We start from the raw sequence: 21,927 nt of genomic DNA, 5'->3' as shown, positions 1-21,927 counted from the left end.
CATCATCGCCAAAACCCAGCTTCACAATAACACAGAACGTCTAATTCTACTTGAGCTGCAGAAGGGAACCAGTATCACGCAAACTCTTCAAAGCATATACCCCCACATGCCCAAAATAATTCGATTGATTGGGACGGAACCACTTCTTACCCCTCTGCCTAATCCGGTCCTCGATAAGGACATCACCCTTGGCAAAATCAAACGATCTCTGATTACAATACACAGCTCTACAGCACCCGGACCAGACCACCTCACATACAAAATCCTCCGCAAACTTGACGACACCTCACTTCAGGAACTGACAGACCTCTTTAATGAACACTGCCACACTGGGATGCTGCCCTCCAACTGAAAACATGCATACATCCCTTTTATTCCCTGACGAAGCAAGCCACTCCTCTTTTCGAAAACCTCGCCCTGCCTCCCTCACCAGTTGCGTATGAAAACTATTCGATTATGTAGTCCTCAACAGGCTGTCACCCTTTAGAAGCCCCGGGATTCCTATCCAACAACCATTTTGGATTTCATGCCGGTCCCTCGGCACGGCCATAATGCAATCCCTCAAGGAAATCATAATCTACACCAAGAAGCACACGGCCAGGAGACATGCTGTTGTCGCTCTGGACATTAAAAAAAAATGGCTGAGGCTTAACTTGGTTAAGCCTGGAGAATGCGAAGCATCATCGTGTCGCGTAATTTGGAGGCGCACAACCACAGCGACGGCGCGAGGTGGGCCCCCGTTTGTCCACTGTCGTGACGTCATCGTGTCACGTGGTGTGGCATCATCGTGTCACGTGATTTGGAGGCGCACAACCACAGCGACGGCGCGAGGTGGGCCCCCGTTTCTCCACTGTCGTGACGTCATCGTGTCACGTGGTGTGACGTCATGTATCACGTGATTTGGAGGCGCACAACCACAGCGACGGCGCGAGGTGGGCCCCCGTTTCTCCACTGTCGTGACGTCATCGTGTCACGTGGTGTGACGTCATGTATCACGTGATTTGGAGGCGCACAACCACAGCGACGGCGCGAGGTGGGCCCCCGTTTCTCTACTGTCGTGACGTCATCGTGTCACGTGGTGTGACGGCATGTATCACGTGATTTGGAGGCGCATAACCACGGTGAAGGGCTGAAGTGGTAGCTAAAGTAGTATGCTTCGCATAAAAACATTCGATAATATTACCCATCACCATATACTTCGCACCATGACCACCATGGGCTGTGGGTCACGCACATGGCGCTATATCCTGGCCTGCTTAACACAAAGAATGGCCCAGATGCAACTCGACACTATATCAACTTCATTCTCACTGCCCAGCCGGGGCACTCCGGAAGGCGCCGTTCTCTCCGCCCTGCTGTTTAATGTAGTCCTAGCACCACTGGCCATACAACTCATCAACCTAGCCGACCTCCACGCAGCACTAATGCCGACGGCATTACTTTATGGACGGCCGAAGGCTCTATAAGAAAGGCTCAAGATAACGATTGGCATTTGGTATTATGACATCGAACCGACCAATACCGACAGACACAGACCCGACATTCTTTACGTGGACTCGCCTCAATGCACCCTACCAGGCTACTGTACCACTGTCACCGCACACGAGGATTACACCATCGGGCGGCAGCCACTCTGCACGTCAACTACCCTACGGAGGCTGAGGGTGCGGCCATCGCCTTGGCCCTCACACACACGCTACACAAGACCCCAGCATCACGGAAATCGGCACCGATTCCCTAGCTGCGCACTGTCAATATCAGCAAAGCATTATCACACCAATTGCCTGCCGCACTGTAGCATCAAGACACACGTTTACCCATGAGATGGGTCTCAAGTTGTCCGTAGTCACGGCTTTACCTGCTTTGGGGATGAACGTTACAAGGGATGTTTTCCATTCGAGTGGGAGCGGACACCCATCCCAGATCTGATTTATGTATTGTAGCAAATGGAGATATGCACAGTCGGAGAGGTTCGCCAACAGTTTCACTGTTATGCGATCCCGACCCGGTGCCCCACCTCGGCGCATTTTAGCCAGGGCCGCCTTAAGGTCATGCAACTCAAAAGGGGCGTCTAAATCCTGATTTGGCTTGCCGGAGTACGTGTACTCGGGCCCAACCGGGTCGTTTGTGCGGCAGAGATACCTGTCGCACAAAGTGTCCGCAAGTTGCGCCGTCGTACCTTGGTACCCGTGCAGAGCCCGCCGGAGCTGTTTTTGCGTCTCCCCTTTCGTTTGAGAAGGGTCGATGAGGCTGAGCAAGAGACGCCAAGTCCCCTTCGAGCTCATCTGACGCGCTGCCGAGTTGCAGCGTTCTATCCAATTGGTGTCTGTGAGCTGGGCGGCATATGCCGCAGCCTGCTCCGTAAGTTGTGCAATACGAGCTCTAAGCTTGCGATTCGTCTTGTGTTTCTTCCATCGTTTTGTTAAGCTCCGGCGCGCCTCCCACAGATGCAGGAGGTGATTGTCCACTGCGGGGATCTCGTCGGTGGTGTGAAGTGTTTGCGTGTGTTGTTTCTGTATGTTGGTGACCTGTGTTGCCCACTCCGCATAGCCGTCAGAGAATAGTACCGGAGGGACGTCCTGAATTCGAAATTGGTGCCAATTGGTTATTTTCGCCTGGCCCCATTTTTTACGGGATGCCTTCGCCAAAAGCGTGATGCGGAGAAGGCAGTGGTCGCTGCCCAGGGTATCCCCCAGGTTCTCCCATGTGGCGTTTGTAGTGTTCCTAACGAGAGATAAGTCAGGACACGTGTCACGGGTGACCGAGTTGCCCACACGTGTGGGGCAAGACGGATCCGTGAGCAACGTAAGACGAAGGGTGGAGATGAGCTCCGCCAGCTTGCGTCCCCTGGATTTCTCGAAGTGATAGCCCCAATGTAGACTGGGTGCGTTGAAATCCCCAATGATCACCAGGGGTTCATTGTCAGACGACTTGAGAGCACGATAGAAAATTTCGCTGAAAGTAACACGCGGCTTATGCGGGGGGCAATACACATTAAGCACATGTATTGACGGGTCGCGGCGCCTGAGAGGCAGAACCCTCACCATGGTGTATTCTTGCTCAGTCTCCAGATCAAGATCGACCTGAATCGCGGTGTATGCTTTATGCACCAGGATGCAGGTCGAGGGGCCCCCCTGAAACGAGCTATACCCAGAGAATTTAGCATCATTGCCGGGCTCTTGCAAAGCAAGAAGCGCCGGCATGTCACCAAGGGACTGCAGGTAGAGCTGGAGATGTGACCGTTTTTTGCAGGCTCTGAAACCCCTGCAGTTCCATTGAATGATTTCGAATTGGTCTAATTTTTTAGCTTTCTGAGAAGGTTTGCCAGCCATATTGATGTTTTTATTTTACAGTGCTGGGTAGCCACTCGGTTCGGAGGCCGGCGCAGCCCCAGGTAGGGGTTGCATCAACGCCGCGGCTATCGGCCCGGAACCGCTTTCTTCCGCTGCCTGTCGAGGAGCTATTTTACGTTTTAGCTGCGGGGAGTCGCAGGAGAGATAATTTTTTATTTGGGAGCTGACCCAGGGCTGCACCGCCTTAAGGACAGAGTCAGTCACCTGGGCCGCAATGTCGGGAAGCATTGTAGCAAATGCGGAACTGAACATGTCCTGAAAGGACTCGCGGACCGCAATCATAATTTGGTTCGGGAGCGCTGCCACCCGCTCCTCCAACTGCTCGGCTTTACGCTCCAGGGCCTCGAAGCGGCCGGCGTCCGCGGGGGCCGAATCGACCACCGTGTCCGCGGTTTGCCGCGAGACGCTAGTTAGGCAAGATGATACTGAGGATCCGTCATCACTATCCTCGGGCTCAGCGTTCTGCATGGGCTCGGACTGCCCGGCCTGCTTAGCTTCTAATTCTTGAATTTTACGGGCGAGAATTTGATTTTGGCGCCTGAGCTCCTCTACCTGCCGCTGTAGGGCGGATTCGGTGGGGGAGGGAGGGGGGGTGGGCCCAGAGACTAACCCACTCCAACTGCTCACCTGATTTTGGCGCGGTACCAGAGGTGGGAAATCCTCGGCTTTCAGGACCGGTGGCCTCGTCGGGTTCCCGGACTTCACAAATTTTGGCGGCCCGGACTGGGCCTTCTTGAGTTCGGGCTTGGGCCCCGGGGCCTGCTTGGGTCCGGCCGTGGGCGTCTGGGCCTTTTTGGGTCCCGGCGTCTGCTTCTGCTTTGGGGTGTGTGGGCGTCCCGGCTTGACGACCTTCCGGTACTTGCCCGCGCAGCCAGGCGCTCCGGTGGGATGGCTGCCTCCGCAGATGAGGCAACACGGGGAGCATTGATGTTCAGCTGGGCCACCGCCAGGAGCAGCAGCAACCTGAGCCCCGCAGAGTTCACAGCGTCCAGGCTGCGGCCGCGGGCAGGCGTCGGCCCGATGCCCCACCGTGCCACAGCGAGGGCAGGCAGGGATCGTTTTCTTATAGAAGCGGACGGGGAGACGCTCGCAACTATAAAGCACGGTCCGCGGCACCCTTGTCCCCACAAAGGTGACCACAGCAACCTGCGTTTTGCCCAGTTTGCACACGGATAGTACGTTGGGGTCCTCACTCAGTTTTTTCTTGACAGTCTCAGATGTCTCGTCCGGGGAGACGGTGATGACGCCCTTGCAGAATTCGCCGGAGAGCTTAGGGTGGCCCCGGAATAGCAGCGTGCGGCCTCCGACCGGCAGCATGACGTCCCGGAGCAGCTTCTCCGCAGCTTCCACTGATTTCAGTGTGCACACGAGCACATTTTGCTCCCACACGGGCCACACTGCAAGCCCCACACTTGCGGCGTCCCCGAGGATGCTGCGAACGGCAGCGCCGGCTTGTCCGGGACCTAAGGTGGCCTTCAGGTCGATGGTTTCTCGTGGCTTAAGCACCACAATGATTTCGTCTTTCCCGATGCGGGGCGTGTGTTGCGGCCGCCACCGGGGCTGTTTTGCTTGTTGCACAGCTGCATGTTGAGCGTTCTCGCCCTGCACATGTGCAGAGCGTCCCGCCACCCGTTGCTGGCCGGCGTCCGTGTTGGCGTCCCTGGAGGCCTTAGTCTTCCTGCGTCCGCGCCATACGCGGACCATGTCTTGGAGGTATTCCTCCTCGCTGGGAAGAGGCTCTTCATGTTGAACGGTTTCCATGTTAACGATCCCTATGGAGGTGGGATCGTATCCGGTGACTTGGCCTTGGACCGCCATTGCCGAGGAATCCCAGAGGAAACCCCGAACGCTGCCGGCGCAGGCCTTGCCACCGTCAGGCTTAGCGCCGCAGAGATGGGGCGAGGTCTTCAAAGCACTGAAAATGGAACAAAATTCAGCGCACCTTGGCAAATGTGTTGTCCACGGATGCCGCTTAGGTTGCCGGAGACGATGGTGCCAAGCTTTCTACGGGAAAGAGTTGAGGACCGCAAATAACAGCGATCATTGGTAGAGCCGACGTGGCGTGCGACCGCTCGCGCTGCCTGCCACCGGCGTTCCCCCAACCCATGGCGGTACCCCTGATATCCAACCCGTGCACGTCCTCATGGGAGGCCGCTCTGAGAGTGGCTCACCAGCTGGCCAAATACAGCTAGTGGACAGAGATGTCTATGAAATCCAGGCTCGTTTATTCTATTACAAGTAGAAAACAACCTCTGAGGTCGTTCTTTTATTTCTTGCTTAAAAATGAAGTTCTTACCACCATCACCTAGACAAGACTCACCCTCCCCATCCTAACACCCTTCCCCTTTAACGCCCTCCTCCTCTTCAACAGGCTTTCCCCTCTGAAGGGAAGACCCTTTTTCAACGCCGCCAATGATGAACGCTTTGCCCAGACAAAGACAAGTCCCCTTGTCGAAATATTAGCACGCACTCTGAGGCTTCTCCCTCCCTTGTTCACTTTGTTTCCAAGAAACACGTCTACCTGCCCCTTCTGCACCATTTCCACAGAACTATTTGTTATGGTGGTCGCGGGACAGTGGGCGGGCACCCATCGCCTTCCTTCCAGTCACGCTTGGCTGCACGGACGCTTTTTTAAGATGGCGACAAAAGCGTTTTCCCAAGGAACTTTTGCCTTCATACCTAGCACTGTGAAAATGGCAGCGGGAGAAAAAGCGAGGCATTGAGTGAAATTTAAAACATGTTGGAACCATTCCCCTCCATTGGACAAGAGTGCTATTGTTTTTTTGGCTACAATGTATAGGGCACCGAAAGTGTCAGTTAGGCAACAAATGGGCTGAGAGAAATAGGGCTAAAGCGGCAAGTTTTAGCTTGAGCCGATGAACAAGCGTAGCCCTTCCTGTCCGTCGCAGTTGAAACAGCACACTTGTGCAGCCCTCGTGAATCACCAAGGTGATGTGCGAAAGGGTGCGCCAAAGCTTCTAGGGTTGACCACGCCTTCTAACGCTAGGTCGCGTGACGAAAACTGCAGCAGTACACTCGAGCTACAGTGATGGTCACCATGAAGACGCACTTTCTTGGACACGTGCAGAGACCAACAAGAAGAAGAAGTGGGCGCAGCGCGCACAGTAAGGGAGGTCCGCTTTGTCTGGGTACCTGGTCATTCGGGAATCTATTTCAACGAGGTGGCCGATTTTTTGGCAAGGTCAGCTCTAACTGCCCCTGTAATATATCCCGTACCGCACCTTGTTATGTTGGAGACCTCCCGTTTCCAGCGGTTCCAACATATCTCAGCCAGCTTGGGTGATCCGTTGCTGAATACCGTGGACTTTCAACATTTAAAGTTCCCATGGAATGTTCGATCATGTAAGACAAGGCGGTGTGAGGTGTCCATGACGCTTCTGCGATGCAGAATCCCCCACCTCAACTTGTACTTATGCAGATGCGGGTTCGCTACGAGTAACCTTTGTAACACATGCGGAGAAGTTGAATCAATTGACCATTATCTCCTCTCTTGCCGGCGGTTCGCTTTTCAGAGAAAACAGTATTTGGAAGACCCTCTTTCGAGGTTAGGACTCCCTTTGTCTTTACCAGTTCTGCTCTCGTTTGGTGCGAGCGCCACGGGATTTTCGTTAAGCACTATTTGCGGCTACCTTCATGATTACATCATTGCAACTGGGCGCTTACCCTGTTAAATCCATATAAAATTCCACTGAATGTCCAAAAGCGTATTTTAGTTTGTTTCCTGATGTATCTAATTTGCTTATTATTAACATTTCTAACAATTCATACATATTTTCTGATTTCAAACATTCTACTATTTTACTTAGCTTTTTTTCCCGCACTCATACCTCCTTGGCATTCACCACCGCACCTTGGCCAATCCCCCCGCGTGGGTATGTGCCATTTTCTTATGGTGAAGAAGAAGAAGAAGAAGAAGAAGCATGGATAGTGGCTCTAGCGTGGAAGTTCCGCCCCATCCTCTCCCGGGCAAGAGCTCGGAGGCGGCCGCCGCCTCGCCTCGTAGTGCAAGCCGCCCTTTGACGACCGCAACGCGCAGCACGTCTCTTCGCACGGGAAACGGCTCGCAGCAAGAACGTAGTCTCTGGAGCGCCTACTCCTCCATCGTCTTTCACCTGAACTCCACGTAAGCCAACCACTGCTGCATGGATATCCGTGCAGCCAAGCAATACGTCCAGCTGGTTAGCGCAAGCTCCTGAAACGAACGCGCTCTGGAATGGGCACATTTGTTTGACCAAAGGAGTGCCCTGTCGATATCTTAGAATTTAACCTCGGGGACAGGTTCAAATTTATTTAGTTATTGATAAGTAGCTTTGTGATTTTAAAATTTTACGCAGCCTGCAGAGGCGTTTCGCGCGCAAATAGCACAGCTGTAACACAGCTAGACGAGTGCTGGAAGTAGCTTTGTACAAAACGCTTGCCGGGTATTCGACACGACCTGCGTCGCATAGCTCGAGCCTTTACGTTCTGATGATGATTATGATGATGAATGGCCTTTATTTAATAAAAGAGGTGAGGGTGGAGTCCCTCACCTCTGTGGGTGGAGTCCCTATTCCGGGACCCCATTGGTCGAAGCCGCCAGCTTAGCCCCCTTGTGCAAAGCCTTTTGGGCCTGAAGGTCTAGCAGCCAAGCAGCGTAAATGAGTCAAGCTTTACGCACCGTGATAAGCGCAGCTATGAATCGCGAAATTTTAATGCGGCTGCGTTCGAGCGTACTTTCTGAGGAAAAAGACGCGCGCGTTGTCACTCTTGCAAGAGTGGTCGACAGGATTGTGAGGCCATACGTTGAGCTTTCGAATAAACATGATTCAAGCTCTGTGACTATGAGCTCGTAGCTTAACTTAAATGTCGTTATGGCATAAGCTGTAAAGTTAATTAAGCTGAAAATAAATTTGGGATAATTACTTGAGAATCGAACTCATGACCCTCGGATTGCGAGCCTGACACGCTATCCCTTGGCCTTAATGAACGTTCGTTCGACTTTGTTAAGGGCGACCTTGCGTGTCCTGTGGTGTATGCCTACTTATGTAAGCTATCTAGTGTGTCTAATTTCTTAGAAAGAGGTACTGATTAAGAAAGAAAGTACCAAATGGACAATAAAATAGCCACGCCATACAAATATCGCTCTTTGTAAACTTTGAAGACCAACTGCCCCGCAAGAATTACTACGGCCGGGTGTGAAGAAGAGGTTTACCTCTCTCCCCCGTCTGTAGCTGGGAGGAGCAGAAACCGCTCCTGCCATAGGAGCCGCTACAAAGCCATTCGTGGCCACTGTTACGTTTCGAATTATTCTGAGCTTCGAGACAGTGGGTTTCAGATGGACATCCGCTTGTCTGCGCAAATTCCTTCCGGCTGATCCCACGGGCTCGCGGTGCTCTTACGTTTCAAATTCCTCTGTGCATCGCGACCGCGGTGTGGAGATGGCCGTCCGCTGCCTGGAAAGTTTCATCACGGCCATCTACTTGGGCACAGCAGCATGGTGTCGTGTGCGTCGGCGGCGACGGCGGTGGTCTGCGTGATTCACGCTGGATGCGGCAGAAGCTGTTTACAACGAGCAACGACGCCTGTGTACTCGCGCTTCTGAAGAGACTTCTCCTCTTGCCTTGTGCGGAACCCTGGGCGCGAGGGAAGCTTCGGCAGTCCATCACGGCGGAGGCGGCAGAGGTTGTTTACAGCGAGCAACGACGGTTGGATACTCGCGCTTCCGAAGAGACTTCTCTTGCCTTGTGCGCAACCCCAAGCGCGAGTGAGGCTTCGGCATTCCGTCCACACGGAGAGCTGTGCAGTTCAGGTGTCTGGACTTGGCCCCCACTTGGATCTCCTTCCGTGCTTGTCATCACTGCTGCAAGAACGGCCGGGACAACATTTAGCCGGATGTGGCGAGAGTGTGTCGGGGACGTCCTGGTGGGCGGTTCCCGAAGACTGTACAAGTGACCTAAACTCCAATGATTGGACGCCTTTAATCGAGCTAAATTCCCCAACCAGGGACCCAGGGACAAGGGACCCCTTTAAAAGAAGCCGCAGTGCTCATATTCAGTACCGAAATCTCCTTGATCACCATGTAAATAAATCTCTGCAAAGTTTCTCTCTTACTCGACCCGTCTCTGCATCGGCGTCAGCCCCGATGCCCAAGTGCCTGCAGCTCGACTACTGACTTGGTTTTTCGCTACCCGTTGAGTCCGCTACCGGAGCAGACACAACGCAACACCACGGAGAAAATCCCCCCCGGAAACACCTCACGGGATTTTCACCGGGAGCTCAAAGTGGGCTCACAAAAGCGGGCCGCACCAGCGCTTTGATATGCCACAATGGTTACTGGGGCGGGCACATATTTTTCAGAACGGTTGGAATTTGGAAAGAATCTCGTGCAGAAAATCAGCGCCTGCAATTTTATGCCGGTTAAAAACCGATTTCGCAGCACATTTATTTCCTTAGAGCTAAACTGCATTCATAACTGGATGAAATACATGATCAGCACCCTTTCAAAGCAGACTTGCGCAGCTGCCGCGCTCACCGTAAAATTGTCCGCATTTTATCCCATTCAAAAAATCATTTTGGGGGGGGGGGGGGGGGGGGGTGTGATAGGAAATTTCCCCTTTTCCCTGAGCAAGACTCAACGGCCCTCTTGCGTGCCGATTATTTTTTAAGTAAAAAAGTGAATCTTTACAAGGCTAGATGATCACCAATCTTGCCCCATTTTACACCTAGGTGCAATGTGTAGCTCAAAAAGAGAGGTAAACTAATCTTCTTCACGCTCAGAGGGATTGTTAGCGTTCATCTGATAACAAAGAAGCATTTTGTCTTTCATTACAGTTTAGCTCTAGACTTCACGTATTTTGTCTGAAATGTGTTTTTCGCTGTTGCGCTGCTTCATTGCTTTGTCTCTGCTAGAAATATCAAAGGAGCTCTGAAACACCTTCTAAGCAGAGCACATGAACTCGTTCAATCACTGAATTGCGTTTTCATGAACATCTGGGCCAAATAATACACTTTTACATGCAGCAGAGGACCCACAACCACGCGAGAAAGTTGGCGAGCCCTTCCCGGCACTTTCCATGCTCGCACCCTCCTCCGTCGCTCGCTCCTGCGTACTCAAGTTGGTAGACGGCTATTGGTTAGATTTTTTCAGGCTCCAGGCAGCTACCGTGGCCGCGGCCAATAAGACGCGTAGCTCCGACGGGTCAGGAAGCTCCGCCCCCGGAGGTGGAGCCGGCGGAGGAGTGCCGACCTTCCAGGGTGCAGAAAGTGACGAGAGGAGAGGGAAAGGCGCGAAGACGCTGAAATTCACATTTTGGGGACATATAACAGCTTCTGCGAATCGCATTGAAAAAATTGTTGCTGGGCAGCATTCGTCGAGCGATGTGCTTCAAGATCCCAGGCCTGCCGAAACTTTATTAGAGGCCCTTTCGGAGCCCACTCAACTGTTTTTCAGCTGTGGGGCTCGCGTGCGGAAGGTATTGGGATGAGTAGAGGCATTCATTCTGCGCTGATTACTGCAGAGCCGCCGATGACTGCAGTGTAGAACATCATGCTTCTGAATTTTGGCAACGCCGCCCGACGAGGCGCCGCTTGTTTATGCAGCTGTCGTCTTCCACGCGTTCTTAATTTTCGAAATTCATGGCATGCACATACGAGCCATGGGTGCCTCCTTGACCGTTGCGAAAGAAAAAGAAACCTCTCTACGAGGTGCGTAAACTGGTGTGGAATTTCTTTCGGGAGCGTGGTTATTGGCCTTACGACGCTGAAAATATCCATGGTCAACGCCGCGCTTGCCTTAAAGGACGGCAGCATTGCCGCAGCGGACACTCCATTCGGTGCTTCACCAGGCTGCTCTCTTAGGTGAAACGCCGCTCACCAAATAGGCCCGAACAAAACAGGTACAAAAATAAGAGAAATAATAATTGTGGACACTACTACGTAGCTGGTAGCTACTGAAAGCGCAATCAACTTGCTTTTTTTTGCGTTTAATTTTGTAACTGAACTCTCTTCTGAATTCAAAGCCAATCATTTCAAGACATCAATTTTTGCAACTACTGACCCATTTATTAATAAACCGCAAGCGCCAGAAATATCTTCATATTATTATTACTATTAGAAATATTTGTCGCAGTATTTATCGGAGTACTCAACTGAAATTGTGTAACATAATACAGAGGCTTTTGTTGCCCAAGATTCTTATTGACCGTTTCGCCCTTAAAATTGGAAAGGTCGAGTAAGAAGTAAACAAAAAGTAATAGCGTCTACTAAAATCATTTATTGTGCAGCAAAGATTGCGTGCAAAGCTGATAACAATATCAGTGCGCCGACTTTCCACCAAGCAGATCTCGAGAAAGCAGCTCAGAGATAGTAGCTAAAATACATTGAAGAAGTAGGAGCCCTTATAAAAATTTCCTCATTATTTGACAATGGTTAGCAGGGCAAATTATAAAAAAAATAAGTGTTAGAAACGCATTCCAATTTACTTCTCCTTTTTTTGGTGACTGTCGGTTACTTTGATTTCTGTGTCATAGCGCGCCCCTTATTTTTACCTCGTCAATTTAACGAGGCCCTCGGTTCTGGCAGTCTTGATGTCATACGTGGCTCTCGCACAGCTTCCACCGCCACTGTTCGAACAGGTGCCACGTCACATTCGTGGTCAAACAACACGCATTGCGTCCGTTGCTGTGGACGATGACTGTGGCAGTGGATACTCTCAAGCTTAGGTTGCAAAGTGGGACACTGAAAAGCCACCACCGCAGCTCCGTTGGCTGAGCACCGGACGCGAAATTCGGGGAAATGGTTGGTTTTGCTTGACCTTTATAATTAATTGTCTTTAAGCCGCATATTAATCGCAGTATTATTCTCCCATTAATCATAACCTCAAAAGTGAAACATTCCCCTATGCACCTTGGTTTCGATGACTGTTCGCTTCCTTCATATGCATGTCGAAAGCGCCCTTATTTCCCTTCCCTTGTGAACTAATGAAGCGCATTGTTATCGTAACCTGAAAACTAATTAAGAAGGAAGAAGAAAAAAACAAATTTATATAGGTTACGACAGCATGAAGTACGTGATTGCTTATAGGAATATAATAGCAAAGTATACGCCTCGTTAAAGGAAACATTTATTTGACTCGCCGTTCGGATCGGAAGACCTAGCTTCTTCTTGAAGAAAGGTCTTGAATATATATAGGGTCCCAACGTTTTAAAATAGTCGAGTGTCGCAGTTCTGTGCAATCAACTGACGTTTGTTCAGAGTCGCGTGGCCTAGCCGAGTATTTTTTCCATTCTCCAAAGCTAATTAAATAGTTAAGCTTGAGTAGCTAACTTGTTAATTATTGACGCCACCAGAAGTGTGTCACTTCAAAAGTTTTAGATCGTCTCGAAAAACCGCTAGAAGTGCTGTTTCCATTACGACGTTTTATTTATTGGCCTTAAAAGAATGTTATAATATTGCCACGTTTCCACAAGCAGCCACTAGGCGGCTGCTCTTCGCAAGTCGCGTGCACCGCCGAGTGAAAGAAGAAGAAGATCGGTTCCGGCCTCCTCTGGGTGCTCTTGGCTTGTTCTCCGGTGCCGTCCACGTCACCCCCCCATTAAAGCCTTTCGGTTACGAGCCCCAACGGCTACGTAACACTGGTGGAGGTGCATTCAAGATCCCATGTCCCGGACCTCTTCTCACAGCGGTTCAGCGAGTCCCGACCGACTCCCGCTGGTGTCTACGCCCGTTCATCGCAGCAGCCGCCGCGTTCACGGCCTCTCCCCAGAGTTCGGTCTCCTTCCCGACCGCCGCCCCGTTAAGCTTCATCCCATGGCGCAAGCGAGTTCCCCTCATCTAACCCTCCAGCAGCCCCGTGTACCGACGAGTTTCCATGGCGCTCCTGCTGAAGACGTCGACGACTGGCTTGAACAGTTTGAACGTGTGGCCAACTTTAATCAGTGGAGTTCTGCCATGAAGCTGCGCAACGTATACTTCGCGCTGGAAGACGGCGCCAAAACCTGGTACGAGAACCGGGAGACCGGTCTTCAAAGCTGGGATGCCTTCCGCTAGCAGCTGCGCGATACGTTTTCCAGCCCCGACCGCCGCGACCGAGCGCGCCGCCTCCTGGAAGCCCGCATCCAAAAGCCCAACGAGAGCGTCGCCATGTTTGCCGAGGACGTGACCCGTCTTTGTCGGCGGGCTGATCCCGACATGATGGAGGCCGCGAAGTTGCGCCACCTGATGCAGGGGGTAAAAGAACATCTTTTCACTGGTTTGGTGCGGATATCCCCCCCAGACCGTTGCCGACTTCATCAGTGAAGCAACCCTCTTTGAGCGAGCCCTGCAGCAACGTTCCCGACGAAACGAGTCTGCGTGCGTTCAGCCCTTCAGCTCAGTGGCCGCTTCGTGCAGCGCCAGTGAACATTCCTCTTTGCGAGAGTTGATCCGAGACGTAGTTCGCGAGGAGCTCCGGAAACTCCAGATCATCTCGCCTGATCCCACAGCCGCTGCCCTCACTGAAGTCGTGCGCGAGGAGATCCGGCAAGCGTTTGCACCGCCTCAGTTGCTGCCCGAGCCACGCCCTCTGAGTTATGCAGCAGCTGTCCGTCAGCCCGCGGTGCCTCCCGCGCAGCCTATCCCGTTCGACTCGCAGCCGCCGTCCGTTCTGCCGCCACCCTCCTACCAGCGGCCACCGCAGCAGGGACTCGCCATGCAACCACCGGTCCGGGAGGCCGACATCTGGCGCACTCCTCGTCAGCGGCCGCTCTGCTTCCACTGCGGGGAAGCCGGCCACCTGTATCGGCGCTGCCCCTACCGTGAACTCGGGCTTCAGGGATTTTCACGTCACGCCCCGCGCCCACGGTTCGGTGAGCGACCTCGGGAAATCGAGGAATACCTTGCTGCCCAGCAGACTTTACCGAACGGCCGCCAACGGTCACCTCCCGTCCGCTACTCGTCACCTAGCCGTCGTACTTTCAGCGATACGCTGAGGGGGCGGTCGCCAAGCCCACGCCGGGGAAACTGAAGGCGGCGACCTCAGGGGGGCAGGTTGCTGAAAAACGAAACCGACGTCCCGAAGACCCCCCCCCCCCCCCCCCCCCCCCCCCCCCCCCCCCCCCGTGGCGACGCAGCGTGATTCCGTGACTCCGAGCTTCCTTCATACCGATGACACAGCTAGCGCCGACCTTCCCGTGCTTGTTGACGGGCACCCAGTGACTGCTTTAGTAGATACAGGAGCAGACTTCTCAATAATCAGCAAGAATTTCGCGGATCGGCTCGCAAAAGTTAGGACTGAATGGCCTGGACCCCAAATTCGTACTGCTGGTGGCCACCTTATGACACCTTTAGGGCGTTGCATGCACGAGTCACCATTGCCGACTCCGTGTTTGTTGCGGTTTTCGTTATTCTTCCCAACTGTTGCAAGGACCTCATCCTCGGCCTTGACTTTTTACGACAGCATGGTGCCGTCATTAACGTTCCTCGCCGTTTGATCACGTTTTCACCGCCTGCACCGCCTTCCGCAGACGCCGAACGACGCCACGCACCTTTGCGCATCCTTGACGCGGATGTAACCGTGCCGCCACGCTCATGTACTCTCGTTACCGTCAGGTGCGATGACCAGTCCAGTGCTGCAGGGGTGGCCGAACAGAACACTGAGCTTCTGCTCCATCACGGCGTCTGTGTTGCCCGCGGTATCGTCCATCCGACCAACGGCCTCGCGGATGTACTCCTTACCAACTTCGGCAATGAGCGACAACGCATCGCTAAAGGGACCACGGTCGCCTACTTGGAAGATATCGCCGAAACTTCTGATTGCATCGCACTCCAGACCGGTACTTCTGCCAGCCGAACGGCCCAATTCGCCCTCGATGTGAACCCCGCTCTACCACCTACCGAGAAGGATCGACTTGTCGGGCTGCTCTGTCAGTTTCACGACTGTTTCTCGTCTGCCTCCGCGGTCAAGCAGACGCCCCTCACCAAGCACCGCATAATACACCGACGAACGTATCCGACCAGTCCGACAGAACCCATATCGAGTGTCACCGCGGGAACGCGAAGTCATCGCTCAGCAGGTAGACGAAATGCTGAATGACGGTGTCATACAGCCATCGAGGAGTCCCTGGGCTTCACCTGTCGTCTTGGTTAAGAAGAAAGACGGCAGTCTGAGATTCTGTGTTGACTACCGCAAATTCAACCAGGTCACAAAAAAAGACGTCTACCCGCTACCACGCATTGATGACTCCTTGGACCGGCTGCGCCATGCGCGCTACTTCTCCTCGCTCGATCTCAAAAGCGGTTATTGGCAGATCGAAGTAGACGAACGGGACTGCGTTTGTCACGCCGGATGGACTTTACGAGTTCAAGGTCCTACCGTTTGGATTGTGCTCCGCTCCAGCGACATTCCAGCGAATGATGGACGCAGTCTTATCCGGCCTTAAATGGCAAACTTGTTTAGTATATCTGGACGACGTTATTGTGTTTTCCCCAACGTTCGAGGAACACCTCCAACGCCTTTCCACCGTGCTACAGGCTATAAGATCTGCCGGCCTCACGTTAAAACCTGAAAAGTGCCACTTCGGTTACGAAGAGCTCCTGTTCCTGGGCCACGTCGTCAGCCGTCGAGGTGTTCAGCCCGATCCCGCCAAAACTGCAGCCGTCGCCAACTTCCCGACTCCATCCGACAAGAAGACAGTCCGGCGTTTTTTGGGACTCTGCGCCTATTACCGCCGATTCATTGCAAACTTTTCACGAATTGCTGCCCCGTTGACGCGTCTCACCCGAGATGATGTCACCTTCGCCTGGACAGACGAACAGCAAAAGGCATTCGATGAATTACGCCACCGCTTGCAAAGAACGCCTGTGCTTGCCCACTTCGATGCCCATGCCGAGATCCTGGTTCACACGGATGCAAGCAACGTAGGCCTCGGCGCTGTGCTCGTACAGTGGCAGGATGGCGCTGAGCGAGTCATCGCGTACGCTAGCCGGACTTTGTCTCGTGCTGAAACCAATTATTCCACCACCGAGAAAGAGTGCCTCGCTGTTGTCTGGGCAGTGATGAAATTTCGCCCGTATCTTTATGGCCGCCGCTTCCAGGTCGTGAGCGACCATCATTCTTTTTGCTGGTTGACGAACTTGCGTGATCCCTCCGGACGCCTTGCACGTTGGAGTTTACGTCTACAAGAAGTTCGACATGACCATCGTGTATAAGTCCGGACGCCAGCACAACGACGCCGACTGCTTGTCCCGTTCGCCTATTCAGTCGGCGAACGAAGACGAAGAGCCCGACTTCCCTCTTATCGCAACTGTCGATGCAGTCACTGTTTCGCAGCGCCAACGTGAGGACCCGGGACTCGCTCCACTCATCGACTTCCTGAAAGCGCGTACTACGGAAGTACCCCGTCCCTTCGCCAGAACGCACTCCTCGTTTTGTCTCCTAAACGACGTGCTCTACAAGATCAACTTTTCTCCCACGGGAAGGGATTATCTCCTCGTCGTGCCAGACACTCTCCGCGACGAAGTCTTGCAGGCATGTCATGATGATCCCACCGCCGGTCATCTCGGCTATGCTCGAACTTTGGCTCGCATTCAAAAGAGTTTTTACTGGCCCAAACTTGCGGCGGCAGTGCGCCACTATGTACGAACGTGCCACGATTGCCAGCGACGGAAAATACCGTCTGTAAGGCCAGCTGGTTTACTGCAGCCTGTCCAAGTGCCCAGACTTCCATTCGAGCAGGTTGGCATGGACTTGTTGGGCCCTTTTCCAACTTCCTCCTCGGGCAACCGGTGGATAATAGTCGCTACCGATTACCTCACGCGCTATGATGAAACAAAGGCCCTCGAACGAGGCACGGCAGCCGAAGCAGCGAAATTTTTCGTCAAGCGCATCGTCCTCAGGCACGGCGCCCCGTCAGTTGTCATAACGGACCGAGGCACAGCTTTCACGGCCAAGCTGCTGGAATCCGTCATGCAGCTGAGTGGCACTACCCACCGTAAATCCACCGCCTACCATCCACAGACGAATGGCCTGACCGAACGTCTCAACAAAACTCTCGCCGACATGCTGTCTATGTACGTGGACGTTGAACATCGGTCTTGGGATGTGATGTGCTCGGGGATCGGGACCAGGGTCTTCACCGCATTAGGGCGAAGCAGGCAGACTACGGAGGGAAGCCTTCGGCGCGTCCCCGGCCTTCGCCGCTATAGTGGTCACCTCCGCTCAAGGAATTTCGCCGGGGTTACTGCTGACAATGGCCCTCGACATTCCTGCTACACTAATCCGCTGAGGCTCGGAGGGGCATTCCAAGCATCCCACTTCCCATGGTCGTCGCGAGGTTGTCGGCCTTGTTGATTGTTCACGGTAGCTGCTTGATCGGGCCCACGTGGTCCGAAGTACGGTCACAACAGCAGACATCCTACCGTACGTCACATTCGCGTACAATACGGCACAACAAGAGACCACGCGCATGACGCCCTTCTCTCTGTTGTATGGCCGCGAGGTGTCCACCATGCTAGAGGCCATGTTGCCCCATGACGGTCATGACCCCGAAGCGGGTACCGAGGAATTTACTCAGCGCGCCGAAGAAGCACGGCAGCTAGAGCGACTGCGCATCCGGAACCAGCAAGGCCGGGACGCTCGGCGTTACAATCACCGCCACCGAGTAGTGACCTTCGAACCGGACGACATGGTGTGGGTGTGGACTACGATTCGACGCCGAGGGCTTTCCGAGAAACTGCTAAAGCAGTACTTCGGTCCCTACAGAGTGGTCCGTCAGCTCAGTGACGTCACATACGAAATTCTTCCAGACGACTCTTCTACTTCTCATCGCCGCCAGCAGAAGCCCGAAGTCGTCCACGTCGTGCGAATGAAGCCGTACTTTTCGCGCGAGCACCGCTAGCAGCCTACCGCCACGCCATAACCTCATGCTTCTTGTGACCGTTCATTTTCTCACCATCCTTGTTTACGAACTGCTTATTTTCTGCCATGTTCTTGTGAACTGCTTTTCTTACCTTCTTTTCTTGCGCATGCATCGGGTCGATGTTTTTTTTTAGGGAGGGGGGGGGGGGGGGGTAATGCCACGTTTCCACAAGCAGCCACTAGGCGGCTTCTCTTCGCAAGTCGCGTGCACCGCCGAGAGAAAGAAGAAGAAGATCGGTTCCGGCCTCCTCTGGGTGCTCTTGGCTTGTTCTCCGGTGCCGTCCATGTCACCCCCCCCCCCCCCCCCCCCCCCATTAAAGCCTTTCGGTTACGAGCCCCAACGGCTACGTAACAATATGTGACCAGCTGCTCGCTCACATCTCTGCCTCAATGTACACCCTAAGTCTCATGGAGGAGAGGACTTCAGAAATAAACAGGTTTTTGTTCTTTAAGGCACATCTTGGGACTTAGAAGTGAAATCAAATCAAATCTTGATTTTCCTTGGAATAAGGATGGGGCAGTCGCAAAATGCTGCTCCAAGTGGCAGCTTGACGAGGCGACTGCCCCTACATCTTGGCAGCAGTTGGCATCACATCATACATAATTTGCATACATTTGAAAAAGAAATGACAAACGCACTCAGTTAGAATACACTCACTATAGATAAATGACATCACTGGCTTTGTAACGATAACTCACACTATGTAATTAAGCAGAAAAGAAACAACGAGTGGCACCATTGTCACGTGGAGGCTTTTTTTTACTGTGCGAATCATGGTTAAAGACTGGTAAAAGAACTACGTAAACAGCACCCTGATGCAAATGTTTCAGTCAGCTGTTTTTCAAAGCGATCTACAAGTTCTCATTGACACTTTGTTCATCAAGTCAGTAATTAAAAAGTTAGCTAGCTAAGCTTGAGTAATTATATAACCTTGAAAGAAAAAGTACTGCACACTGGGTCACGCGACGCTAAAGGACACCTGGTGTGTGTGTGTGTGCGTGCGTGTGTGTGTGCGTGTGCGCGTGCGTGCGTGTGTGTGCGTGTGCGTGCGTGCGTGCGTGTGTGTGTGCATGCGTGTGTGTGTATGTACAGGGTGTCCCAGCTAACTTGGACCAAGATGTATAAAAAACTAAGCGTTCTTCAGACCACAAATCGGGTGATGTTGTTAGGGTTTATCTAAATTTACAGTACCATTTTTTGCTCCTCCTATATGAATAGTTAGTCGGGATTAATAAATGAACATTTAAAATATAGTTTGAAACGTTCAGGCGTCAATAGGAAAGTTGTGGAGCTCCACAAATATTGTCCAACCCAGGAACTTCCAACGAGACTGACTTAGCGTGGCCGCTTTTATTCAAGAAAAACGAAAGCCCCCGGAGTTTAAAAAATACCACGTGACAGCGCGCTCTGTGCGCCCCGATGCGCCGCGATTACAGCGCTCTCATCCGTGCTTCGTTAGAAACATCACCCGCTTCGGGCCTTTCGTGCTGCCCCAGACAGGGCTTCGCGATGGGCTTGGTTCCAAGATAAGCGCCAGTGGGTACGGGCGGCATTGGAAAGAAAGCGCGGCTCCTGCTTTTCAGCGTAATTCACACGACGTTATCTGGCTTGTTATATGCGTCTTTGCTTGTTGGGACCTTGCTACCGAATTCAAACTCATGAGATTGTCATCGTTCTTCCGCATGCATTCTGCTAACGTGAGTGTGCAGTTATTGCCCTCAGAAACGGGAGCCGCGCTTTCTTTCAACTCCCGCCCGAACCCTCTGGCGCTTATCTTGGAACCAAGCACATCGCGAAGCCCTGTCTTGGGCAGCACGAAAGGGCCGAAGCGGGTGATGTTTCTTACAAAGCACGGATGAGAGCGCTGTAATCGCGGCGCATCCGGGCGCACGGAGCGCTCTGTCACGTGGTATTTTTTTTAACTCCGTGCGCCCGATTGCGCCGCGATTAGAGCGCTCTCATCCGTGCTTTGTAAAAAGCATCACTCGCTACGCGCCTTTCGTGCTGCCCAAGGCAGGGCTTCGCGTTGGGCTTGGTTCCAAGAGAAGCGCCAGGGGTTCGAGCGGCAGTTGAAAGAAAGCGCGGCTTCCGTTTTTCATCGTGATTCACACGACGTTATTAAGCTTGTTATATGTGCCTTTGCTTGTTGGGATCTTGCTCCCAAATTCGAACTCATGAGATTGACATCGCTCCCCCGCATGCATTCTACTAACGTGAGAGCGGAATTATCGCCGCAGAAACGGGAGCCGCGCTTTCGTTCAACTGTATACCGCCCGTGCCCACTGGCGCTTATCTTGGAACGAAGCTCAACGCGAAGCTCTGTCTCGGGCAGCACGAAAGGAAAGGCGCGAAGCGAGTGATGCTTTTTACAAAGCACGGATGAGAGCGCTGCAATCGCGGCGAATTTGGGCGCACGGAGCGCGCGGTCACGCGGTATTTTTTAAACTCCGCGGGCTTTCGTTTTTCCCGAATAAAAACGGCCACGCTAAGTCTACCTCGGTGAAAGTGCCTGGCTTGAACAATATTTTTGGAGCTCCACAACTTTCCTATTGACGCCTGAAGGTTTCAGACTATATTTGAAATGTTAATTTATTTATCTCGACTAATTAACCAAATAGGAGCAGTGAAAAAATGGTACTGTAACTTTAGATAAACCCTAACAACGTCAACGCGATTTCAGTTCTGAAGAAGGCTCAATTTTTTTTATAAACCTTGGTCCAAGTAAGCTGAGCCACCCTGTATATATATAAGCCACCGCTGCGGCTCAGTGGTTATGGCGCTCGGCTGCTGAGCCGAAAGACGGGGGTTCGATCTCGTGGCGGTCAAATTTCGATGGAGGCGAAATTCTAGAGGCCCGTGTACTGTGCGATGTCAGTGCACGTTAAAGAACCCCAGGTGGTCGAAATTTCCGGAGCCCTCCACTATGGCGTCCCTCATAGCCTCAGTCGCTATGGTGTTTTACTTAAGGCTTTGCACAATTTCTAAAGATAGGCTTTTTCAGTTAGAAGAGCACTTTCTTCGGCATAGCACCGTCAGCGATGTAGTACATCATAATGCAGCCTAGACGTGCTAATTAGAAGGTTGGTTAACTATTATGGAGCAGTTAACTTTTTAACTATTACTTTTCGGCTTCTTAATTACTAAGGTATGTAGACCACGGTAAGTAATATACATATTAGTGTTTAGAATTTAGAAAACGCAGTTGCCCTCTGCACTGTGTCCCAAAAAATTCTGGGCACACCGCGCCAAATACATGCTCTTTCGAGAAGCTTGCAGGCAAAGCAACCTCTCCAGTGCACTGACTCGTCGAAATAGCCTAAATTTGTTGGGCCACAGCGCAGAAGATTAGCGCAGTTTCGAGACTCTAAAAACTTATATGGATATTGCATGCGGTGTGCTACAAGCCTCTAAAAAATTATGGAGTCTAACAATTATCGTTAAAATTTTAAATTTCAATTCAATCTAATTTTTCGTGATTTCGTGGGCGTGTTTTCGTGCTAGGAAAGAAGACGAGGTTCTTGTATCGTCGTAGAGTTTATTGTCTTGTTTCCCCGTGTTTTATCGTGTGTGGTTACTTGTCGTTAAACAGAGCCGCTCTGAATAAAACTTCAGTTGTCAGTCAGCGCTGTGTCTCGTCTCGTCCCTTCTTCCCTCGTGTTTGTGCTGCTTTTTCCTACAGT

The 21,927-nt window shown here is 52.4% G+C and overlaps 1 protein-coding gene across 1 annotated transcript in view; it reads left to right on the top strand.

The window, feature by feature from the left end:
- The first annotated feature begins 7,294 nt into the window (after nt 1–7,294).
- LOC149367653 (acetylcholinesterase-like) overlaps nt 7,295–21,927 on the top strand; it is a 176,860-nt gene continuing 162,227 nt past the window's right edge. Inside the window, exon 1 of the mRNA XM_089575250.1 lies at nt 7,295–7,497. Coding sequence (XP_089431376.1) covers nt 7,295–7,497 — 203 coding nt within the window. The remainder of the gene's footprint in view (nt 7,498–21,927) is intronic.

Source organism: Amblyomma mixtum, chromosome 1 (genome assembly GCF_055824585.1).
Source record: "Amblyomma mixtum isolate Tamu chromosome 1, ASM5582458v1, whole genome shotgun sequence".
NCBI lineage: Eukaryota > Metazoa > Arthropoda > Arachnida > Ixodida > Ixodidae > Amblyomma > Amblyomma mixtum.
This window is presented reverse-complemented; position numbering and strand designations above follow the sequence as displayed.